Raw genomic sequence first — 21228 nt, forward strand, 5'->3', positions numbered from 1 at the left:
GTTGTCAGTGTGGGTTGAGTAAAATGGATTTTTCATCTTGTACAGATGCAGTGTTTACTTGTCTCTGCCTGTGGACTATTTTTCACTGAATTTTCTCCATTCCTCTGAGGTTTTGTCTGGTTTTGTTTATCTCTTGCCTTGATTGTTGATAGACTCTTTAGGAAAAGAGCAGTTCCTTTCTTTATGTAAAAATTGATCTGTTCTTAACATCTGTCTCCTGAAAGTTTATTCAGTGTAATAGTGTGCTGGAAATATGTTTTTCTTTTGTCTGTGGATTAGTGGAAATGTTTATTGTGAAAATAACATTTAAAAATCATTAACACTTAGAAACTAAATCACAGCTTCCTGGGTTTTGCTGAAGCAACAGAAACCTTCAGCCTTCTCCTTTCTCTGTTAATTTACTCAGAGTAGATATGCAGGGTAGCCATAAAGCAAGTTGATTTCTGGAAGCTTTTTTTTCCCCTTTTTTCTGCTTTAATGCAAAAAGGCTGTCTTAATTTACAAGATTCTGAAAATAAATATTTCTTTTTCAATTAGGCAGGTGTATACAGTAAAAACCAAACCAAAAAAAAACCCCGTCACTCCAAACCAGATTATGGCATTAAGGTAGACGGGACGAGTTTTACTGCTGCTGATTACTCCTTGTTTTTCCCTTTTAGGATGAATACTATCATTTATTAGCAGAGAAGATCTATAAGATACAAAAGGAGCTAGAAGAGAAGCGGAGGTCTCGTCTCCATAAACAAGGGATGCTGGGGAACCAAGCAGCCTTACAGACCCCTGGGCCCCAGCCCCCAGGGATTCCCCAGGTGGCTGCTGCCATGGGCCAGGCACAGCCCGTCAGGCCACCCAGTAAGTGCTGCTGGAGCTGCCTCTGCTTCTCAGGAGTCTTTGCACTCAAATTAATCCTGAGGTTGGATTTAAAACTGGTTTTGCTGACCCTTCTTGTGTTGTATTGCAGATGGGCCTATGTCCATGCCAACCGTGCCTATCAGTCGTATGCAGGTTTCTCAAGGTATCTGCTTTCCTCTCTTAATTGCAATTTTTGGCTTCAAAGTAATTGCTGGGGGGGAAAGCTGATCTTATGTTGGGGTTTTTAGGTGTTGGGAGGGAGGAACTGCTGGGGCTGCCTTTTTTTCAGCACCATTCTTTGGCGTTGCTCTGTGTGTCAGTGCAGTGTTAACAGTATGGATCCAGCACTTTGCTAGGGATTGGGAATTAATTCAGTGCTTCTAAAGAGAGGACAGCACAGCAAGAATACTGTGGATAATCTCATTTAAAGCACTGTAAAGGAGGAAGGATGTTGGCATGTTTTCATCAGTTAATTAGCCAAAAATACACCTGTAGCTGGAAACACAGCACATTAGCCCTAAAATCTGTGTAACTAATGATAGCCTTTCTTGGTTTCTCATGGAAAGTGCATCTAAAAAAGCCTTGGAGCTTGTTCACAGCACTTGTCATTACTCACTGAGCCTGCTGTGAGCTCATGGGTGGTTTTTTTTCCAAAAAACAAACCCATGACTTCTAGGTGCTACAACTTCCTTCAAAAAAGTGTCCTCAGCTATTTTATGTCTTGGTACAGAGTTAGAACTAAGTCAAAATTTGTGTTGAAATGTCCTTGGAAAATTAAATACTTCTAAAATTCATTTAAATAGGAGAACAAGTTGATAGCAAGTATAGCTCCATAATTACAGCTTTAGACAAGTTTTTTGGAGGGATGCAGTGTTTTGTATGAAAACCACAACCCCTGTTAAAGCATTTTGCCAGCTTTTCTCCTGATTGGAGGCTTGGAGTTGCCTTCATACATCCCATATGTATTTTTGTCATATTTACCTCAGCCATTTCAGTGAGCCCTGAATAAGACATTGCTGTTTCAAAGCAAATGCCTGATTTTAAGAAACCATCCTAAGGTATTATTTAAAAATAGCATCCTGTCTCTGTAGATCATCCAGCATCCTCTGCAGATCATCTACTATTGATCTTTTGCATTTAATTTTATTTTTTTAAGACACCAAAAATTGTATTTTACCCTAAGTAGCGTTTCTCTAAACACTTCTTGCATCCTGATTTGTCTGTTAAGTAACTAAAAGATAAAGGGCAGGGCAGTCGAATTGCAGTCAAAACAACTGTTAATCTTACAGTAGACTATAGATCCATAAATTCTGCTGACCTGTTCCTAATGAGTTGTTTTGGGGGTGCATTTGCAGGAATGAATCAGTTTAACCCCATGTCCATAGGGAATGTACAGATGCCCCAAGCACCGCTGGGACCGCGGGCGGCATCTCCGATGAACCACCCGGTGCAGATGAACAACATGGGCGCCGTGCCCGCGGTTCGTACCCCCCGACCCCCTGCTCAGCACAGCCTCAGCCCACCCCACGCCTCACACAGCCCCTCTGCAAAGGCTGAGCCACCACAGCAGCGCTGCAAATTGTGGGGAAAATCTCATGGGAGTGCAGCGAGTCTGATAGGCTTTTATGGAGGCGTTTGTCTGCGGTGTTTATGTCTTCCAAAAACACCGAGCAGACCTTTAGAGGGGCACGTGCCACAGGTGCAGTAATCCCCAGCAATCTGTGGAAAACACCTACTGTCTTTGCAGTATGTAAGCCTTCTTTGTTCCTACATGAAAACATGTTTTTATTCTTTAGAAAAACAAAAATATTTTTAATTTCTCTTGATTCTCTCTTCTGCCCCAGAGAATAAAACAAGAGTTAACACTCTGAATATTGCCCGTTCAAAATAATCAATGCTGTGGAACAAATGCTAAAGTTATAGGCATATGCCCACTTCCAGTTAGTGTAAATCCAGTTTTCCTTTTATTTTTTGTCCTATCTTTTGATTGGTTTCAGTATATTCCTTTGTCCTGCTCCATAATGCTAAATGGTAATTAGTTCATCTGGGTGTTAATTTTCAGATGGCAATGTCTCCTTCCCGAATGCCTCAGCCACAGAACATGATGGGAGCTCATTCCAACAACATGATGGGTCAGGCTCCTACCCAGAACCAATTCCTGCCCCAAAACCAGTTCCCAGCATCCACTGGAGCTATGAATGTGAACAATGTGGGCATGGGTCAGTCAACAGCCCAGGCCGGGGTGGCACAGGTGAGATGGATTCTCTGAGATTTATTTGCTCTTAATTTCTGCTTACTTTACTTATATTTGTTTATTTGTATTTCTATAGCCGCTGTTTGATGTAGTCACCCCAACTTTGGGGGATCCTGGGTTACATCTGCCTTCTTCAGAAGCTCTTACATAACTTATCGACATCTGTTAATGGGGGCGCAACGCCCTGCAATTCCTGATTTAAATCCCTTAAAAATGTGTGCTGACGAGAGTTTTAGGGGAAATATCAGAAATCAGTTCATGGGATGCCTATGAACATATGTTTTGTCTCTGTGTGGACCGGAGTAGCTAACTTTAAATCTAGGATTATAATAAATTGATTGGGCAAGATCTTCTAAAATTTCTTTTAACTTCTTTGCTTATGGAGAGAAAATTGTTGGGTTTTTCCTATAACATTTTTCTGTTGCAGTAGTGGTCAGTGAAATAGCAGCTGTGCTTATGATGCCAAAGCATCTGCTTTTCCAGAGGGAAAGGCTTGTTGTTTAACTCAGAGCCCAAGTAATTTAGACTAGTTAAAACCTCCAGAGTTCTAAGAGATTACTTAGATCAGGTTATGAAGGGCTCTGCCGAGTCAAGTTTGGAATATGTTCAGGATGGAATATCTACAGTTTCATGGGCCCTGGCTCAGTTGTTGGACTGCCCTTTGTGGTGAACATTTTTTCCCCTATGCACTTAGTTCCATAAAACTGCCTCTGTAAAGACAATATAGAAGTGTGTTTTAAATTTGAAACCTCATCTGCAGGAAATTAACTGATTTGTATTTCTAAGAGTAATAGTTACATTTGAGGATGGAGTTGTCTTTTTTATCACCAGTTATCTGATGCAATCTTCAGTAAAATGTATCACTTAAAGGTTTAAGTACATCCAGAGTACTTTATTGTTGCTGCTCTGAAAAACAAATACCAGGTTTTCTGAAGCATCTTGAGCATTTTAATTGGAATTAAAAAGAAAACAAAAATACTCTTCTTAAGTCTTGCTCTGTGCAACAGCAGCATTAAATGCATTGACCTGCCCTCTAAAGCAGAGCTGCCTCAGAGTCCTGGCCTAAAAATGGCTATTTGCTCAAAACCATTTTGTGTCAAAGCCTGACCTTTGCCCAGCTAATGGCACAATTCAGAGGCTGCCTGTGGGTTTGTGTGTTACTGGGATTGTGAGGATTCCCTCTGTATGCCAATGGAATTAATGCAGGATGTGCATGGCACAACTTGGTCTGGGAGAAAGATCCTTGAGAGCTGATGGCAGTGATGACAGAAATCGGAGCAGTCACTTGCAGCAGCATTATTTGCAGCTGATCTGCTTGCACTGACAGTATCCTGTCAGAGAAGGCTTCAGGGCTGGGATTGAAAGAATTGGTGTGATTCCAGGCTCTGTAAGACTCTGTCTCTCTCTCTCCCTAGCAGGGGCAGGTTCCCAGTGCTGCTCTTCCCAACTCCATGAACATGCTGGGACCGCAGAGCGGGCAGCTGCCGTGTCCCCCGGTGACACAGCCCCCCCTGCACCAGAGCACACCTCCCGTGTCCACTGCTGCGGGGATGGCACCAATGCAGCACCAAACCCCCCCGGGAATGACTCCTCCCCAGCCAGCAGCACCCACACAGCCATCGACACCGGTCTCGTCCTCGGGACAAACTCCGACCCCGACGCCGGGTTCTGTTCCCACGGCCACGCAGACCCAGAGCACCCCCACGGGGCAGACTGCAGCCCAGGCCCAGGTGACACCGCAGCCACAGACCCCTGCCCAGCCCCAGTCTGTGCCAACCCCACAGCCAGCCCAGCAGCAGCCAACATCTGTGCAGGCACAGCCACCTGGCACTCCAGTAAGTACCAGCCTGTCCCTTCTGCCTTGTGTCGTGACATCCCACGAGTGTCCCTGTCTGTAGCACCATGTCCTGAATGTATAGAGCCCATAGCTGTCCATAGCAGCTTCTGCTTTAGACCAGGGGGTTGGTTAGAGATGTGTAAAATGTGTGTGTTCAGATGTGCTCAGCATTGTGTGAAGGTGGGGGGTTGAATGGCTGAACTGCTCAAAGTAAAATTGGCAGCAGTATGCAGAAAGAGGAGGTGTAACAGGCCTAATACACTATTTGGCCATAATCAGAATCTTTTCTGATCCTGAGATTTGCATAGTTGTTTTTTTTTTTTTTTCCTTTTAAGATACAGCTAGGGCAAATGCACGTTTCAAGGAATGTACAGTGTTTTACTGGGCAGGTGTTTTCTCTGTAAAAGAAGCCTCTTTGGGGCAGAATTCTTCCCTGGCTTCTCCTCTGTAAAGCAGAGTTATTAAATGTGTAATATCAAAACTTGGCTACAGTGACCTGTATCCATGTTCTGCACTGTTGTAGAATATCATCTCATGTCTCTTTTGTGCTGTTCATTTTTAGTAAAGGAAAATATTTCTATATATGCAGTGTCTTTCTTTTGTACTGTTTTTACAACAGCTATCCCAGGCAGCAGCTAGTATTGATAACAGGGTCCCCACCCCTGCCTCAGTTGCTAGTGCTGATACGAATTCCCAGCAACTAGGACCAGATGCACCAATGCTAGAAAGCAAATCAGAAGTTAAAACTGAAGAAACTGAGCCAGAGACTAGTGAGACACAAGTGGAAGCTAAGACTGAGGTAAATGAGATTCTCTACAGCTTAACTGAAAGCAGTGGTAGATATAAAAGCACTTAATGATGTGTCTGACTCGGTGAGCTAAGGGGCGAGAGGAGGGTCGTTACTGCAAAGTAACTCCTGAGGAAAGCCATGGATGGAAAGTGCTTCAACAGTCTCAAACTAATATTTTGATGGCTGGAGTTTGGGATGTAGATGTAACAGTACCTCTCGTTGCATCCTTTCTTAAGGTGGAGGAGGATTTACAAGGATCTTCACAAATAAAAGAGGAAACAGATGGAACAGAACTGAAGCAGGAGCCAATGGAAATTGAGGAAAAGAAGCCTGAAATTAAAGCAGAGACTAAAGAGGAGGAGGAGAGTGCCACTTCACAATCCACATCACCATCTCAGCCCCGCAAGAAAAGTATGTGTATGAAAACTGAGTTCCCTTGTGTGCTTTGCTTTCACTAACGTTTGTTTTCCACAGTCTCAGCTCCTGCTGGGAGGTCTGGTTTGCTCTTATGTTTCCAGCACGTGGAGTTCTGGCAGATCAATAGTCTGTAACTTAATTTTGGAAGTAGAATTCCTTTAATGTTACATGAATCAGGTGAGAAAAGCAAGTCACTGTGCCCTTGATCTCAGCAGTGCCTGTCCAGAAGGACCAAGGCAGTAAGGCAGTGATTGCTGGAGGAATTAAATACATAAATCCCTCCCTGTACATCTTGATGCTCTTTGAGGAGAGCTCAGTGTAGATAAGAGTCCTTTCAAGTAACCAAGGATATCCATTGCTTTTCTTTTCCTGTTAAGAGGCCGCACACACCACCTTTATCCTGAGTTTTGTCAGTCACTTTTCTGAGAATCAGGCACTTGAACTCTCCTGAACCTGTGTTCCTTCTAGGCTGGACTGCTGCAAGAGGCTTAACATTTATTTTAGAGTCCTGTGTTTTCAGGACATGAAAGTTTTCAGTGTAGTGTTCATTTGCTCAGCAGTCTCTTAAATTAAGCTGCAGTGTCAGCACTGATTGAGGTGACTGCATCTGTACTCGAGGAAACTTCATGGTGTTGCAGGTTATACAAAGGTTTGGGTGCCTTGTGTTGGTAAGAAATAAATAAGATTATTAAAACAGAAGTATATTTCTCTGCTTGTAGTGCAGGCCTTGTGGCAGGTTGCAAGATAAGTTTTTGGACTCAAAACCCTTAGCAGTTTTGAGACATCTGTCTTTTGGCATCTGCTGTATTGAGGTGATGTTTTCTGTGGTTTTCAACCAAAGGGAAGCTTTCAGCATGCTGCAAATGTCTAAAGAATCGGCATCTCCTTGATGTGCTTTGGGTTGCATTTGGTTATTAACCATGATCTTTTTGTAATAAATGGCTATAAAACACATTTTCCTGCAGATTGATGTTTTCAGCTGTCAGCAGAGGGGCACCCAAATGAGAGCAGCCTGCAGAACCAACTGGCAGAACCTTTTCCAACCCAAATGTAACCTAGGGAGTGGAAAGCTTATTAGCATTTCTGAGCCAGTGATATTCCCAGGGGAAGGAATCACTGCTGGCTGGTAGGAATGTGCTTGCACAGGGAAGGTTCTTGCAGAGTCAGTTCAGGCTGGGTCACCACGTATTCCAATTCCTCCCTCGGTGACACAATTTTATCTTGGAAGTTTTGTCACCCAGTAACTGTGTAGTGCAAAGCACGTGCAGTGTGGGCAGGTACAACCACAGACACGAGTTTAAATGGTGACATTTTCTCACCAAGGAGTTTGTGCAGAATTAATTGAGCATTGGTATTAAAATGCTGAATAAACCAAGAGGTATTGGAAAGTAATTACTGCCAAGTGTGCTAAAGGGATAGGTGATATTTTAAAACTACCGAAGAGACTGATCAGGAGTTCTGTATGGGTTGCAAAAGTGCTGGAAATTCTTCCTCCTTTCCATGCAGGCAGATTCCTGAGGGCCATCCCATAGTAAGCTGGGACATAGCAGGCACTGAGGGGAGAACTGCCTGTGTGTGCTATAACTTAGAAAGCAGAGCTTTACTTTGCCTTTTTTTGCAGATCTTATGTGAGAAAAAAAGGGAGGTCGTGGTCCCTTACTTTGCAGTCTCACAAAACCCACTGTAATATTCATTTGGGCAGCTCCCTGTCTCCTTGCAGGTGGCAGCTTTCATTTGACCTTAAAGATGAGTTTTACTGGTTTCTTCACTTCTTTGTAAGACATAATGGAAAACTTTCAAGAGCTTGGGTTTGACATGTATTTGTGTGTGCTGTCCTTGTAATTTTGAAAATGTCTTATCTTCCTTCATGAATTTTCTCCTTAGTAATCATAAGCAGACTTGCCTCTGTTTGAAAAAAGCACAAAATTTAAAAAGGTAGCGTTGTACTCTTCTTTGGTAGGTTGTACGTCATGGTGAGTCAGGCAAAGATCCCATTTTCTTTTTGCTGCCCACACATCCAAGACAAAATGGGATAACTGGATGCCAGCTCCTTACAAAGGTCTTCAAGCTACCGGAGGAGAACTGAGAGCATTTAATTTCGGAAAAAAGAGAGAGGGGAAAAACAAAACTTTCTTGTAAAATCCATGTACAGGAAGATGCTATGATCAAATGTGCTGGTATTAGTCATAGTCCTTAGAGGCAGAGCAGCTGAAGATGAAGGCAACTTTTCTTTATCGTTTTAGGTAAAGTAATAAATTGAAATAACAACTGGATTTTCATTTTGGTTTCTTTTCAAACTTCAAAATGAAAGTAGCTTATAAACTTTATCAGTAAAGATAATTAGGCTTTAAGGAACTTGGCAAAAGTCACACTGGATCTCGGTAGTTTGAGTTTAGAATAAGATTGGATTTACTTTGAAAGATATGTAGCTTAGTGGTATGTTATTATAGGAGAAAATTCTAAAAGCAGTGTCAAACAGATAGAATAGATTATTAAAAGGTACTTTTTGACCTTTACATTTCATTAAATGAAATAATTCAGCTTATGACACTATGAACTGTCTGAATCAGAGCAGTAGAAAATGCTGTTCCTCATTAATGGAATTTAATATTTATTTCTGTTCTTGAGAATCCCCTAATACAATATGTAAGAGCTGTTTGTAAAACTTTGGGAGTCTATAGTAGGGGAAAGTGCCTGCATATATGGTATTGATAAATATGGAAGAGAATTGCCATTTCATTGGGACTGAGATTGTGGCAACAGCTGAAATGATCATACAGGCAATGGAATAGTGTTAGCTTAATTTGTCTTCCTGGCTTTTTTTTGTGTGTACTCTTTAAAATCAAAGATTTTGATCTAGATGTCCCAAAAAGCAATTTATATCACACCAAAAGACTGTTTGAGTGAGAAAAGCAATGATCTGCCTCAAAGAGCCCTGTTGATTCAAGTGCTTTTAGCAGAATTAATTGCTCCATTTTATTTGTATCGTTCTCATTTCATCCAGGTAGATAAATATGAGATGCCATCCTGCTTTCCTTAGTTGTCTTTTTTTTCTCAATGATAGGCATTCTTCCCTATTTAAAGACACTGTTCCTAAGGAAATAAATGTAATTACACTGCTGAGATGCTCAAAGAGCTCTCCAAGTTATCATTATTTTTCAGAAAATGTATTGCCTTTTTTTGTCCTTGTCAGCCACTCCTGAAAGAATCATGGCTGTTGCCATGCCACTGTTGCCAAGTGGTGGCATAGAAATCTGGAAGTATTAACACTTTCAAAATCAATTAACGATCCATCAGACCAGGACTGTTTGTACACTGTGGCCAGGAAAATTCCTGTGCCAGCTCTCAGGACATCTGGTCACTCTCTGTAGAGCTGGCTCTTCATCCCTGCCCACTGCAGTGGGTTTTGCTGGAAGAATCGTGGCTTGGAAATAGTGAGCAAGGTTAGAAGGGAGGGAGGGAGGGAAAATTATGCTCAGTCTATCCTTTGAGGAGAAAAGGTTCATTCATGTTGAAACAATTGATTTCATTTGATTCTCTATAAGTTTTGAGGGTTTTTTTTAATGCTCTAGAATATGTAACATTATGGGCTAGAATTGTTTCCACCTCCCTGTTTTGGGAATATCACCTGCTGTGATCTGAGTAAATACAAGGCTGTGTTTGCCTCTTGTGAGTGAGGTTTTGCCTCTGATCGGGAAAACATTTGCAGAGCTTTAGTTAACGTATTTCTTTGGGGCTTTTTTAGGGGAGCCAAGAGATTAGGAAACGTGGAGAGCAATTTTCTAACCTTTCTGACTTCCATTACCAGTTTTCAAGCCCGAGGAGCTGCGCCAGGCTCTCATGCCCACCCTGGAAGCTTTGTACCGGCAGGACCCTGAGTCCCTTCCTTTCAGACAGCCTGTGGATCCCCAGCTTTTAGGGATTCCGGTGAGTTGGCATTAAAAAAAAACCCACTCTAAAATATCCTCCCGTTTTATCTTCGCTCACATAAACACTTTGCCTTTTCTATTCGACATACCGAAAACCTGTTAGAAACGCAGGGGTTTTTGCGTGTCTTGGCAGGATTATTTTGACATTGTGAAGAATCCCATGGATCTGTCAACCATCAAGCGCAAGCTGGACACGGGGCAGTACCAGGAGCCCTGGCAGTATGTGGATGACGTGTGGCTGATGTTCAACAATGCCTGGCTCTACAACCGCAAGACTTCCCGGGTTTACAAGTTTTGCACTAAACTGGCGGAGGTGTTTGAGCAAGAGATTGATCCAGTCATGCAGTCCCTGGGCTACTGCTGTGGGCGCAAGGTGAGTGTCTCAGTGTCCCAGGGGTTTCTTCCCTCAACATCCCAGCTGGAGTCAGCAGACAAAGCTTCAGCTGTTTTGGTTTAAAATGGAAGTACCAAATGGAAGGGCTGCTAAAAGTTTGGCTTTATTGTAAATACGTTCGGAGCTAAAAAGGTCGATAGCAGCTCTGCTCTTCTGTTGTTGTTGTTGTTGTTGGATTTTTTTCTCCCTCAGAGGACACCTTCTTTAGTTATAAGTGATTTTAAAATATTTCCCTGGTTTTCCATGTCGATAAAGCAGAGGTGAAAGGGTCAGATGCTTTTAGAGTTAATGATTGTCACCAGATTGAGAGGGCTGTGTTGGTACATTCACAATAGCTGGAGAAGTGTGATGGCCATGGCAGTGTTCTCTGATGCCCACAAGCATCAGGTTTGCTTTCTAGATCCCTGATGAACAAACTCCCCCATTGTAAAGCTGCTTTTCTCCCTTGTTTTGCAGTATGAATTCTCTCCCCAGACCTTGTGCTGCTATGGCAAGCAGCTGTGTACTATTCCCCGGGATGCTGCCTACTACAGCTACCAGAACAGGTAAGTCCTTGAATCCAGGTTTTCTCCCTTATTCAGGAAGGGAGATCTCTTTTGAGTTCTCTGCACATACAGAGGATGATTTTTAACTTGTACTTTCCTTTGTCAGCTAAGTCAGGGAAAAGTTCTTTTTTTATCTTCCCACACTGTCCTTTTGCAGGTGACTGTTTGTTTTTCTGTGCTGCAGTGTGAGGCACACTGTTCCTTAGTGCTTGCTCTCAGCCAGGCTGCCCCGTGCAATTCTTCAGTGCAGGTCAAGTTGTCCATGTTTGCCATAAAATGAGGAGCAAGGCTTGCTGGAGGGAGAAGGGCAGAACTGCAAAAAGGCACTGGGAAATCCTGTTTCCTTGTTCTGAGAGAATTGTGAGAATATGCAGGTTTGTTTAGAAGTTAGTGCTAGAATTTGCCAAGTAAAGGGTACCAGTGATTGATTGCAGGACTTATGTTTCCCCTTCCTAGTCAGTGCTTAATTATATTTAAATTAGCTTGGAAATAGCATTAAAAACTACTCAGAGAGTCCATGAGAAGCTGTGAAAATTAAAATTTCTCTTATTTTTTAATTAATATTAGGACTTGGTGTTTCAATTATTATTAATAAACAATTGTTAAATTAATTTTCCATTCAATGCTTAAATCACCAATGTTAAAATGACAAAGCAAATGTAAAACGTGGCTTTAAGTTTGATTTCTTAGATGATGTGTGTCTTCCCCCCCCAAATGGAATGCACAGTGCAAATTGGGCTGAGACAAAAGCTTTGTTTTAAGTAGGGAAAAGGAAGTTATGAATTGCTTTCCAGAGGCTTGGCAGCCTCTAAGCCTTGCCAGCTGTGAAGTCACAGAACCAATTCAGACTTCCAGCACTTGTATTTCATCTTTTTGGGCCATCCCTTCTCTCCAAACGTGCTCTTGAGAAGCTCTCAGCCTGTTGAGCCCCACGCTGGAGCAGCACAATGTGGGAGAAGAAAATGTGTCATCCCATCTTGTGTGGGGGCCTTGGGTGGCCTTTGAGAGGGAGAAAGTATTGACAGGCAGGAATAAATTCATGAGCTCTCATAAAAGGTTTTATACGGCCACTGTGGACTCTGAAAAGTCAGGCTGATGAGAATTAAAGCAATTAAATGTATTTAAAGAGACAGCTCAGTAATGGCATTGGGGAAAAATAACCCATACCCTTAAATGTCAGTAAAATTTAAAATATTTTTCATGTTATGCATTCTGTATTTGGAAAGAATACTAGTAACTCCAAATGGAATTGAAGAAGGGCTCGTTCTTCTTTTAAAACTGCCTTCCCAGTTTAAGTTTGTGTTCAATCATTTGGATTATTCCACAGAAGGCAATGTTGGTCACTAGCAAGAAGTTCAGGCTGGGTGGAGCAGACTGGGGGCTGTAATATTCCATTTTCTGCCCGTTATAAACATGAAAGTTCGTTTAAGTCATACTTTTCTGCTCATCCAGTTGCCTTGAGAAGGGGGTAGGAGTTTGTGATTTAGGGCGGAATTCAGGGGGAGTGTGAGGTTTCCTGTTTCAGGCCCACTAAATGCAGGGATGAATGAATAGGGCTTTGGACTGGGGCTTTTAAAAAAGTATTTCTAAAGATTAATCACCATATTGTTAAGTAGTAGCCCATTTTGGATAGAAAATCTCTTTTCATCACCCCTAAAGCAACTCAAATTTCCTGTGACAGCCATCTTCAAAACTTAGATGTTCTTGAACAAGTAATAAGTAAGTGAAAAACAAATTCCGTGCTTCCAGCAGATCTTTAATTGGTCAAATGTTCTTCAATTTTCTGTGTACGGAACAGGAGAAATTGGGTGCACTTAAAGTCCAGTGTATCACATGACAACTAAATTACAACTAAGAATGTTGAGGCACCATTGAATAAATGAACTCAGGCACTACAGTTCAATCATTACATTAATTATTTGGTATAGAACCATTTAGATTCCATAAAAAGGGAGAAATTTAGGTTAAAGTGTTGAGAAAATATGCAGCATCTGTGAATATCCAGCTGAGGAAACCAAGTGGTGTTTCATTTCAGTCCTGCCATCCAGTTATGAATTTAGAATTGCCTTTGCACTTAATTACAGTTGGGAATTCACCTGTTAATGCCAAGATTGAGCATTTTCTGGACTTTGGTCTTGAACCATAATGTTGCTCTTTAATAAACAGGAGTCACCTGAACAGTCTGCATTTGAAAAGCTTTTCATGTTTGATGTGTTGCAATAAGTACATTCTTTGAGGTTTCTATGGCTGCTGTAACTAGAATATTGTGTGGTTTTTATGGGTTTTGCTGAATATTTGTGCTGACATGCAAAAGGCAGGTCTCTGTTTCTGAGGGTCCATATCCATAAGAAGTTACAGCTATTGCTTCACCTTGGTTGTTTTATGGACAAATGTTCATGATCTTTAGGTGATTCATTTTCACTGTACTTCAGTTTTTATTTCCTCATTTTAATATCATGGATTAAAGTTTAGAGTGCTTTGAAAGCCCATAAATTATTCTGAAAATGGATCAGAATTAACCTTTTCTGGGACTGTTTAAATGTAGCAAATTATTAATAGGAGCCTTGGCCATGAATTTTTCTGGCTTCACTCTCCTGTTTTTGGGTCCTCCTGACTTTCAGTCCGTTCCCAGTCTGACTCTTAAAATGACAAGCAACTGTGTTAGTAAAAAAAATAATGATAGGGGGTTTTAATTTAGAAAAAATTTAAAGAAGCACATTATAGAAAAAAAATAAATGGAGGATGTGTAAAAGGATATAAAATTCTGAAACTCTTGTGTTTGGGTTTTTAAAAAAGTTATTGGCTACTATGTTATCAGTGTAGGGATGAGGTGTGAGAGGCAAGGGCAGTCAGTAGAAATGAGATGTGCAGTGCCTGAAATGCTCCTCTCTAATAACCACAATGTATTTATCATCCCCAGTGATACATTTGTTTTCTGTACATTCTCAGCTCCCAACGCCTGGTTTTCCTTGGGAGGGCGATGTGTTTAATGCCAGTGGAGCTGCCCTAGGAGGAGCTGGGTGCAGTTTAATTGGGGTTAGGCTGCCCATGCTGGCAGGGACAGGGAGGTTGGATTACCTGGAAGCAGCCCCGTGGCTCCTCCCTGCCAGAGCAGCTCCTGAAGCACCTACAGGAGCTTCCAGGCTCCTCAGCTGTGCTGAGGGGACTTGGCAAGGACTCAGGGAGCATCTTCCCTGCCCAGGATGGCCCCGGTGTGTCCCAGCAGGAATTCTGATCCATCCCATTCCATCAGCACCAGTGCCTGCTGTTGTCTCCAGGACAGCCCAGCCCAGGAGATCTCTCTGGGATGGCAGCAGCTGAGGTGTCTGGGGTGTGTGTGAGGGGCCAGAGCTGCCACTTTGATCAGTCTCCATCCCTGAGTTGTTGGTTCATTGTGACACTGAGTCTCCCTGGTGCCTGTGACACTCCCCATCCCCACGGCTCCGGTGTCTGAGTACTAAACCTGCCTTGTTCTGTGCTGCCATCGCTGCTTCCACTCTCTCACTCTCCATAAAGCTCCTTTATTTTGATGATCCTTTGTGGCCTTCCTGCATTTTACAGCTGTGGCCTCTCTGTTACCTTTGTTCATGTGTGAATTCATATCCTTTCCAAACATTTAGCCTCCTTTTTAATTTTTCTTTATTTTAGTGACCCTGACAACTTTGGTTCCAGTTCATCTGAAACAAACAACAAAAAAAAACCCTAAAACAAAACAAAAACCCCACCAACCCACCTCCCACTCCTCAATCCATGTAACTTTGATTTTATTTTATTTTTTTCAAATGCAGATTGTATTTTCACAGAGTTGTATTCCAATTTACTCAGCTTGGTTTGGTAAACTGCAGAATTGTTTTTGCTGAGTATGATTTGAATTGGCTCTTGGTCTGGTGACCAGAAATTGTACCTAGCCTTATATTTAATTTGTAAAGCTTAATTAATTCCACATCTTTAATGTACCTGATAAATATATTGTATGTATGTACAATATTTCATGTTGTTCACATATATACATATATTGTATTTATATAGATAAATGGCTGGAAACTCTGACCCATAATTGCATTTCTGTTAAATGTTTGTCTAGAGTATGGATTTGGTTTCATTTATATGAAAGAATATTAGCTGAGCAATTGGTCACATTTAATCTTACAGTCAAATTTTGAATTTATTGGTTTTATAGATTATTTTTTCCCCAATATCAAGTGTTTCTGCTTTTGCAGTTTTCACTCACAATCAGCAAATGCTTTCAGCATATTTCCTAATCACTGAAATCTGTAATAAATGTGTCCTTAGAGCTCGTTGACAGGCTCCTTTTTACCCAAAGGAAACTCGATCAATCACAAGGCTGGAATCAAAGAATATTTTTTTTCCCCCAAGCGATGCAAATCAAATCCAAATTCTTAAATCTGAAGCCTGTACAAACGTAGCCCTTGGTGGCTACTCCATGAATCCTCCCCAAATTTGGAATGTGAGGCCCAGCACTTGTTACGATGCGTGAAATGAGACCGAATGCTAATCTGTGCTTTGCCTTGGCTTTCTGCTCTGTGTTGTCTTGGTGTTTGCGTCTTACCTCTTACGTCTGTGCTGTTTGTTCCCTCCCCTGTTCTCTAATCCTGCCCTCCCCTCCCTCTGTGCCTCCTCATTGTCCACACTGACCCATCAATCAACCAACAACGTCCCCCCTTCCGTCGTGCTCCTGGTGATCTGCCCTGCCCTGGTTGGTGGCTCCGTGCTTGGGTGGCTGTGTTTGTGCTGGACCAGCTCACCCAAATATGGCCTTCTTGCTGACAGGTATCACTTCTGTGAGAAGTGTTTCACTGAAATCCAGGGGGAGAATGTCACCCTGGGTGATGACCCTTCCCAGCCTCAAACGTAAGTCACTTCCTTTCCTCTGCATCCTGGCTTTTGGAATGGGGCAGGGGGAGGGTGTCCTGGTTTGGGGGGTAAAACCCAAACCTCTGTGGTGGCATCTGGGGGGAAATGCTTTATTCCTTCCTAGCAGGAGATTTATAGGGACAGGATTAAGGGCTGTGGCTGTGTAAGGTCTGTTTCTCTGCCCAGCACTGCTGCCTGTGTCCAGCTGAGCTGCCCATTCCTGGGGTGGCAGATCCTGGATAATGAGTTTGGAGGGGACCAGTGGAAGTTGTGTCAATAAATGTCACTAATCCGTCACCTTTTTTAATGGGAAACTTCCATCTAATTCTGATAGCTCACTTTTTGAAGCACAGCTTATGTTTCTAAAACCAAAAGCTTGCCTCTAGCTTGGCTAGAAAAATCAAATTTGAGGCGTATGAGCTGTTTTGAAAGGTGACTGCTTTACTGACAGTAGCTTCCCTTGTTGTTCATGATTTTAATTTTATGTGTAGACTTGGGTACCTCTTGCTTTTAATTTACACGGAAAGTGAAATGGGAGAAATGTTTTCTGTAGCTTAAAATACAATGTACTGAATTGCTTGCTCTGAGCAGGAAATAAATACTGAGGTGCTTTTGTCAGACTTGAGGTTTGCTGCAATTCAGCAAAGCATGATATTGTCTGAGCCTCTGATGTGAGGGTGCTACTGAGTTTTCATATTAACTCTTTGTCTCTAGAACCATCTCTAAGGATCAGTTTGAAAAGAAGAAAAACGACACCCTGGATCCAGAGCCGTAAGTACCGGGCTCTTGTTTTCCTTCCCAAAATCTCGCTGCTTCCACTTGAGCCAGCAGGGCAGAAATGGGGCAGGGAGTAAAGAGCTCTTCAGTTCCCCCATCCCTGCCCAAAGAGACTGCAGAATCTTTCCCTAAAATTCATGGCACAGCACCCAAAGGGTGATGTGGTAATGCAGAGGAACACGGGCGCCTGTTCCACAGGCAGTTCCTGGTTCTGTTCTTTGGGATTCCCAAGGGTGTGCCCTGCCAGGCTCTGCACAGGGCTGGCAATGGCCCTCTCTGCTCCAGAGCCTTTCACCCTGGGCTCTGCACTCCTGGGGCACTTCTGCATTGTCCTGTTGTGGTTCTAAATCACATTTTTCTCTTCACTGAGTGCTGAACCCACCCAAAGGCCAAGGTGCCCCCTGTGTTACCCTTGGGAGGTTGAGGGGAAGTTCAGCTGAACTTCTCAAGAGCGTGGGGCTGCTTTCCCTGCAGTGGGATTTTATCATCCTGCCCTGTGTTCTCTGGCAGTTTGAGGCACAACACATTTTGATTCCTTTGCTTATCTTTGCAAACTCTAAACAGGCCTGGAAGGCTGGACTGAGATAAACCTCAGAGCATTTGGCTTCTTAACCTTCACTGCACTCTGGACTGGGAAAACCTCTAACAGTTTTCCCATCCCAAAAAAGAATTCTGACGTAATTTTTTTGACCAGAAAACGAAAGATATAAACAAGACTACAGCAGTGCCATGCAGAAAAAGACAAGTTCATACATGTTTTTTTGGCAGGGTGGTTCATGAATGACTAGTTCTTACATTTACAGTAAGTTGAGCAACCATTTATTCAGCTTGTGGTTGTTGCAGCAATTCAGTATTAAATCTCTGGAGGTATTGTTGAGGATTCTGTGAAACTGGGACTCTGCTTAGAAAAGGATAGAAAAGATCCAGAAAAAGTTGTGCGTGACAGCCCATTTCAGATTTTTAAACCAGCACATTTTTCAATTTATATATAGGTATAGATGTGTATATATAACTTGCATGTGGATTGATAGATGTACATCTCAATCTATTCTGAGTATTTTTTTTGAACTTAGATGTATTGAGTTCTTAGCAGAGGATTGGCAAGTCCTTCTGTCATGCTGAATTCTGGAAAATTACTTTACCTAACACCAAAAGTAATTTGCTGCTGGTTTTTTTTTCTTCAGGTTTGTTGACTGCAAAGAATGTGGTCGGAAGATGCACCAGATTTGTGTGCTACATTATGATATTATTTGGCCTTCAGGGTAAGTGATGTTCATTAGTTTTTTACCCCTTGTATAATGAGACCAATGTAGTTTATATAATTAAAGATTTTCTGCCTTTGTTCTTTAATATGTTGCCACAGCCTTTTAAAGAACAGGGTACAAAGGGACAAAGCATTTTTGAATAAAATACTTTTTCTTTGGTGTTTGAGTCTTACTTCAGTATATTCAGCTGAAAATGTGTATATTCATCCACACAGATTTGTGTGGTTTCTTTCTAACTCTTCACCAAGGGCGGCTGCCTGGAGGGGAGTTTGTGTGCACAGAACACAAATGCAGGTGTAACTGCTTGGCAGAGTTAAACCAGCTCATAAAAGCTTTAAATCCTTCAAAAATGGAGTGAAATAAGCTGTTCAAAGCCAGAGAAAAATATATTGTACTCTGACATTTAAATTACATGTTCAAACATTGGGTTTAAGCTCACCAGTAATGGGTTTATGCTAAATTTTTGGCTTTTTTTTTCCCCTCAATAGGTTTGTCTGTGATAATTGTCTGAAGAAAACTGGTAGAACACGCAAAGAAAACAAATTCAGTGCTAAAAGTGAGTTTGGTATTTCTGTTTTTATCTTCATCTTCTCCTTGCCACCCCTAATGGGTTTTTGATTGAGACTTTGTGTTGTCATGACAGACAGCACAGGAACATTTGCGAAATGGGGAGCAGCATAGCCCGAGGCTGTCAGAATTTTAATCAACATTTTAAAGCCCTGCTGTTTATGTGTTTATGGTCAGTCTTGTTGCTGCTTGGTGTGTTTGACATCTTTGCCCTTGTTTTTCTAGGGTTAAAAAGCAAAAAGAGGGACAGAAGGAGCACAGGGCTATGTGTGCTCCACTGGCTACACTCAGCCAGGTTTCCATGTAGTGTTGGAGCTGTAATGAAGTGATTGTCACCTCTCTGCCCCTCCAATAACCTGTAGGAACCAATTGTGCTGCAGTTCAGGTGCTGCTGCCAAGCACCAAAGTGTGGGAAGAGCTTTCCTTGCCTCCAGAGCAGGTGGTGGGCTAAGAACTGAGACACTCATTCCTCTGGGTGCTCTTGGCAGTAGCCATTGCCATGGCCAGGAATGGGCACTGAGGAGAGGGCCAGGAGATGCCAGGTCAGGTTGTGTCAGTCTCCAGAATCCTGACACAGGATTCTCTGCAGGCATTTGACATCAGGGAACATAACTGGGCCGTTTTTATTCGTGCAGATTAGGTGGAGGAAGAGAAGGGGCTGGTGTTGGAAATGCAGAGTCAGTGCAGAGAGCAGAAAAATAAAGAGAGTGGATACCAAGAGGGTGATTCAGGCATTTGAACAAGCAGAACTTGCAGGGACACTTCATTCCTCCCTTGTGCTTCCTTGATCCTTAGAAGTTCTGGGCGTTACTGGGTGATGGTGTGCCTACACAAGCCTGAAAGTTCCAAGCTGGGATAAAGACAAGGTTTAAAAATATGACTTCATATTTAAAAATATGACTTCTTGATAACTTTGTGTGTGGTTGATTGTGTAGCAAGAGATGTGAAGGGGGTAATTTGCAGGTGATGATCTTGTGTGAGGCCTGGGGGGTTCCAGTAATCAGAACAGTCCCTGGAGTAACCTGATGCAGTCAAGAGAATTGTGTTAAAGAGGCCTAAATTAGTCTCATTAAAGACAGGTGAAAATTGGAGGAGAACATTAATAAAATTATGAAATCCTACTGTAGTTTTAGATACCCATTTTATGTGGATGTCTCTTCTGTTTTATGCTGACTTTACAGTGTGTCTTGATGCAAATTTCCCTAAAGTAAGTGTGATTCCCTGGATATCTGCAGTTGTTCTGTGGCTCTGGTTCAAGTTTGAGTAGGCAGCTATTCTGTTCAAGGTTCTGGACAGGGAAATGATGGTGCATTTTTCCCTTTCCTCCTTGTCCCTCTCCTTTCCCTGCTGTTTGGCTATCTTGTCTTTCTGCCCTGAGGATCTGAGTCCTGCTGCCAGCTGAAATCCACTGGTGGGCTCAGCTCTGGAGATCAGCTTTCTTTAACAGTGCTCTGGTGGGAATGCAAGAGCAGGGAAGGGAAAGGAAAGTCTGTTCTTGTCATCAAAACATTGCTCTTGCTGCTGACCTGAAAACAAACCTAAGCAGTGAAAGTTTGAAACATTAACATGTTCCTTCTTCTTAAAAAAAAAAACATTTACTGCCCAAGTTGCCATCAGTATTTCTCCACCCTTTCAAGCATGATGGCACAACTGCTGCTAACCAAGGCAGCACATCCCTCGGCTCTTATGGATCATTCATATTCCTAATGTAAAGGGAGTAAAATTGGTTACTTCAACTGATAACCTGCCAAACACAACCAGTGTGCAGCTGGGTTCTGCTGGGAAACCCTGAACTTCTGAAGTATTTATTTTCCTAAGAAAATCTACTAATATCACCTCACTAGTAGCCCATGCAGAGAGGTTCAAAGATAAAAGATATCCTGACAAATCCGTCACCCAAAGTAGTTTCCTGACAGGAGGTCACAGTAGGCTCAGGAGTTGGACTTTCTTCTTCTCTGTCCAATTACTCATCCACTACAAAGGTCTGGCCATTGCTGCTGTCACAGACCTTTGCTGGAGGTTTCTTCTCAGCAGTTTGGATGCCTTTTTTTGGATTTGCACTGCAGTTTTCACTGAGCTTTGAGCTTTTTAGAGGTGCATATGTGAGAGCTGTCCAAGAACCAAAATCCAACTGCTTTCTAAAACAACTTTCACATTCTAGTAGATAAAAAAAAATGCAACTTTCAGATCCTTTCCTTACAGTACATGTAATTTTAATGCTACCTATTTCTTTTTTATCTCTTTATCTGGTCTTTTTGGGTTTGTTGGTTTCCAAGCTTTCATGCATTGCAGCATAAGGAAGGAAGCAGATATCCCTTGGTTGCTTAGCATTGGGAAGATGACAAGATGAAAACACATCAACACAGTAGAGTTAACTCCAGTGGCCTTCTAAAAATGTTCCCACTCATCAGCTGAAGTGGAACCCTTTCTTCTTTTTCTGTTTGTTTCCGGAGAAATCAACAGAACGAAACAATTCCCTCATGAAGTATTTGTGAATTTCCTTTAAAGTCATCCCCCTGTGGTTACATATGGAAAGGCCAATGCAGTGTATTGGAATGGGAAATCTGGGAGAGGCTCAGTGTGTTGGAATTGGTAAAGGGCATGGTGGTTTTGCTTCAACCTGCCTTTAAATTCCATTTTTTAGTTCGAATTTTTAATTATACTCAGGTAAATTATAGTTACACTCTGTTGTGCTGGTAATGACCACAGAATCTCACTGGACAAGT

General features: G+C 42.2%; 1 protein-coding gene across 5 annotated transcripts in view; it reads left to right on the forward strand.

The window, feature by feature from the left end:
* CREBBP (CREB binding protein) overlaps nucleotides 1-21228 on the forward strand; it is a 95904-nt gene that overhangs the window by 60599 nt on the left and 14077 nt on the right. For 2 of the 5 annotated variants that reach the window (XM_066330122.1, XM_066330126.1), the window contains 14 exons: nucleotides 660-852; nucleotides 962-1015; nucleotides 2208-2332; nucleotides 2915-3103; nucleotides 4522-4941; nucleotides 5563-5742; nucleotides 5970-6144; nucleotides 9959-10077; nucleotides 10213-10452; nucleotides 10930-11018; nucleotides 15810-15890; nucleotides 16608-16664; nucleotides 17855-17932; nucleotides 18424-18491. In XM_066330122.1, coding sequence (XP_066186219.1) covers nucleotides 660-852; nucleotides 962-1015; nucleotides 2208-2332; nucleotides 2915-3103; nucleotides 4522-4941; nucleotides 5563-5742; nucleotides 5970-6144; nucleotides 9959-10077; nucleotides 10213-10452; nucleotides 10930-11018; nucleotides 15810-15890; nucleotides 16608-16664; nucleotides 17855-17932; nucleotides 18424-18491 — 2068 coding nt within the window. The remainder of the gene's footprint in view (nucleotides 1-659; nucleotides 853-961; nucleotides 1016-2207; nucleotides 2333-2914; nucleotides 3104-4521; nucleotides 4942-5562; nucleotides 5743-5969; nucleotides 6145-9958; nucleotides 10078-10212; nucleotides 10453-10929; nucleotides 11019-15809; nucleotides 15891-16607; nucleotides 16665-17854; nucleotides 17933-18423; nucleotides 18492-21228) is intronic. The other 3 variants (XM_066330123.1, XM_066330124.1, XM_066330127.1) reach the window with 3 other exon arrangements.

This window comes from Sylvia atricapilla, chromosome 15 (assembly GCF_009819655.1).
Source record: "Sylvia atricapilla isolate bSylAtr1 chromosome 15, bSylAtr1.pri, whole genome shotgun sequence".
Taxonomy (NCBI): domain Eukaryota; kingdom Metazoa; phylum Chordata; class Aves; order Passeriformes; family Sylviidae; genus Sylvia; species Sylvia atricapilla.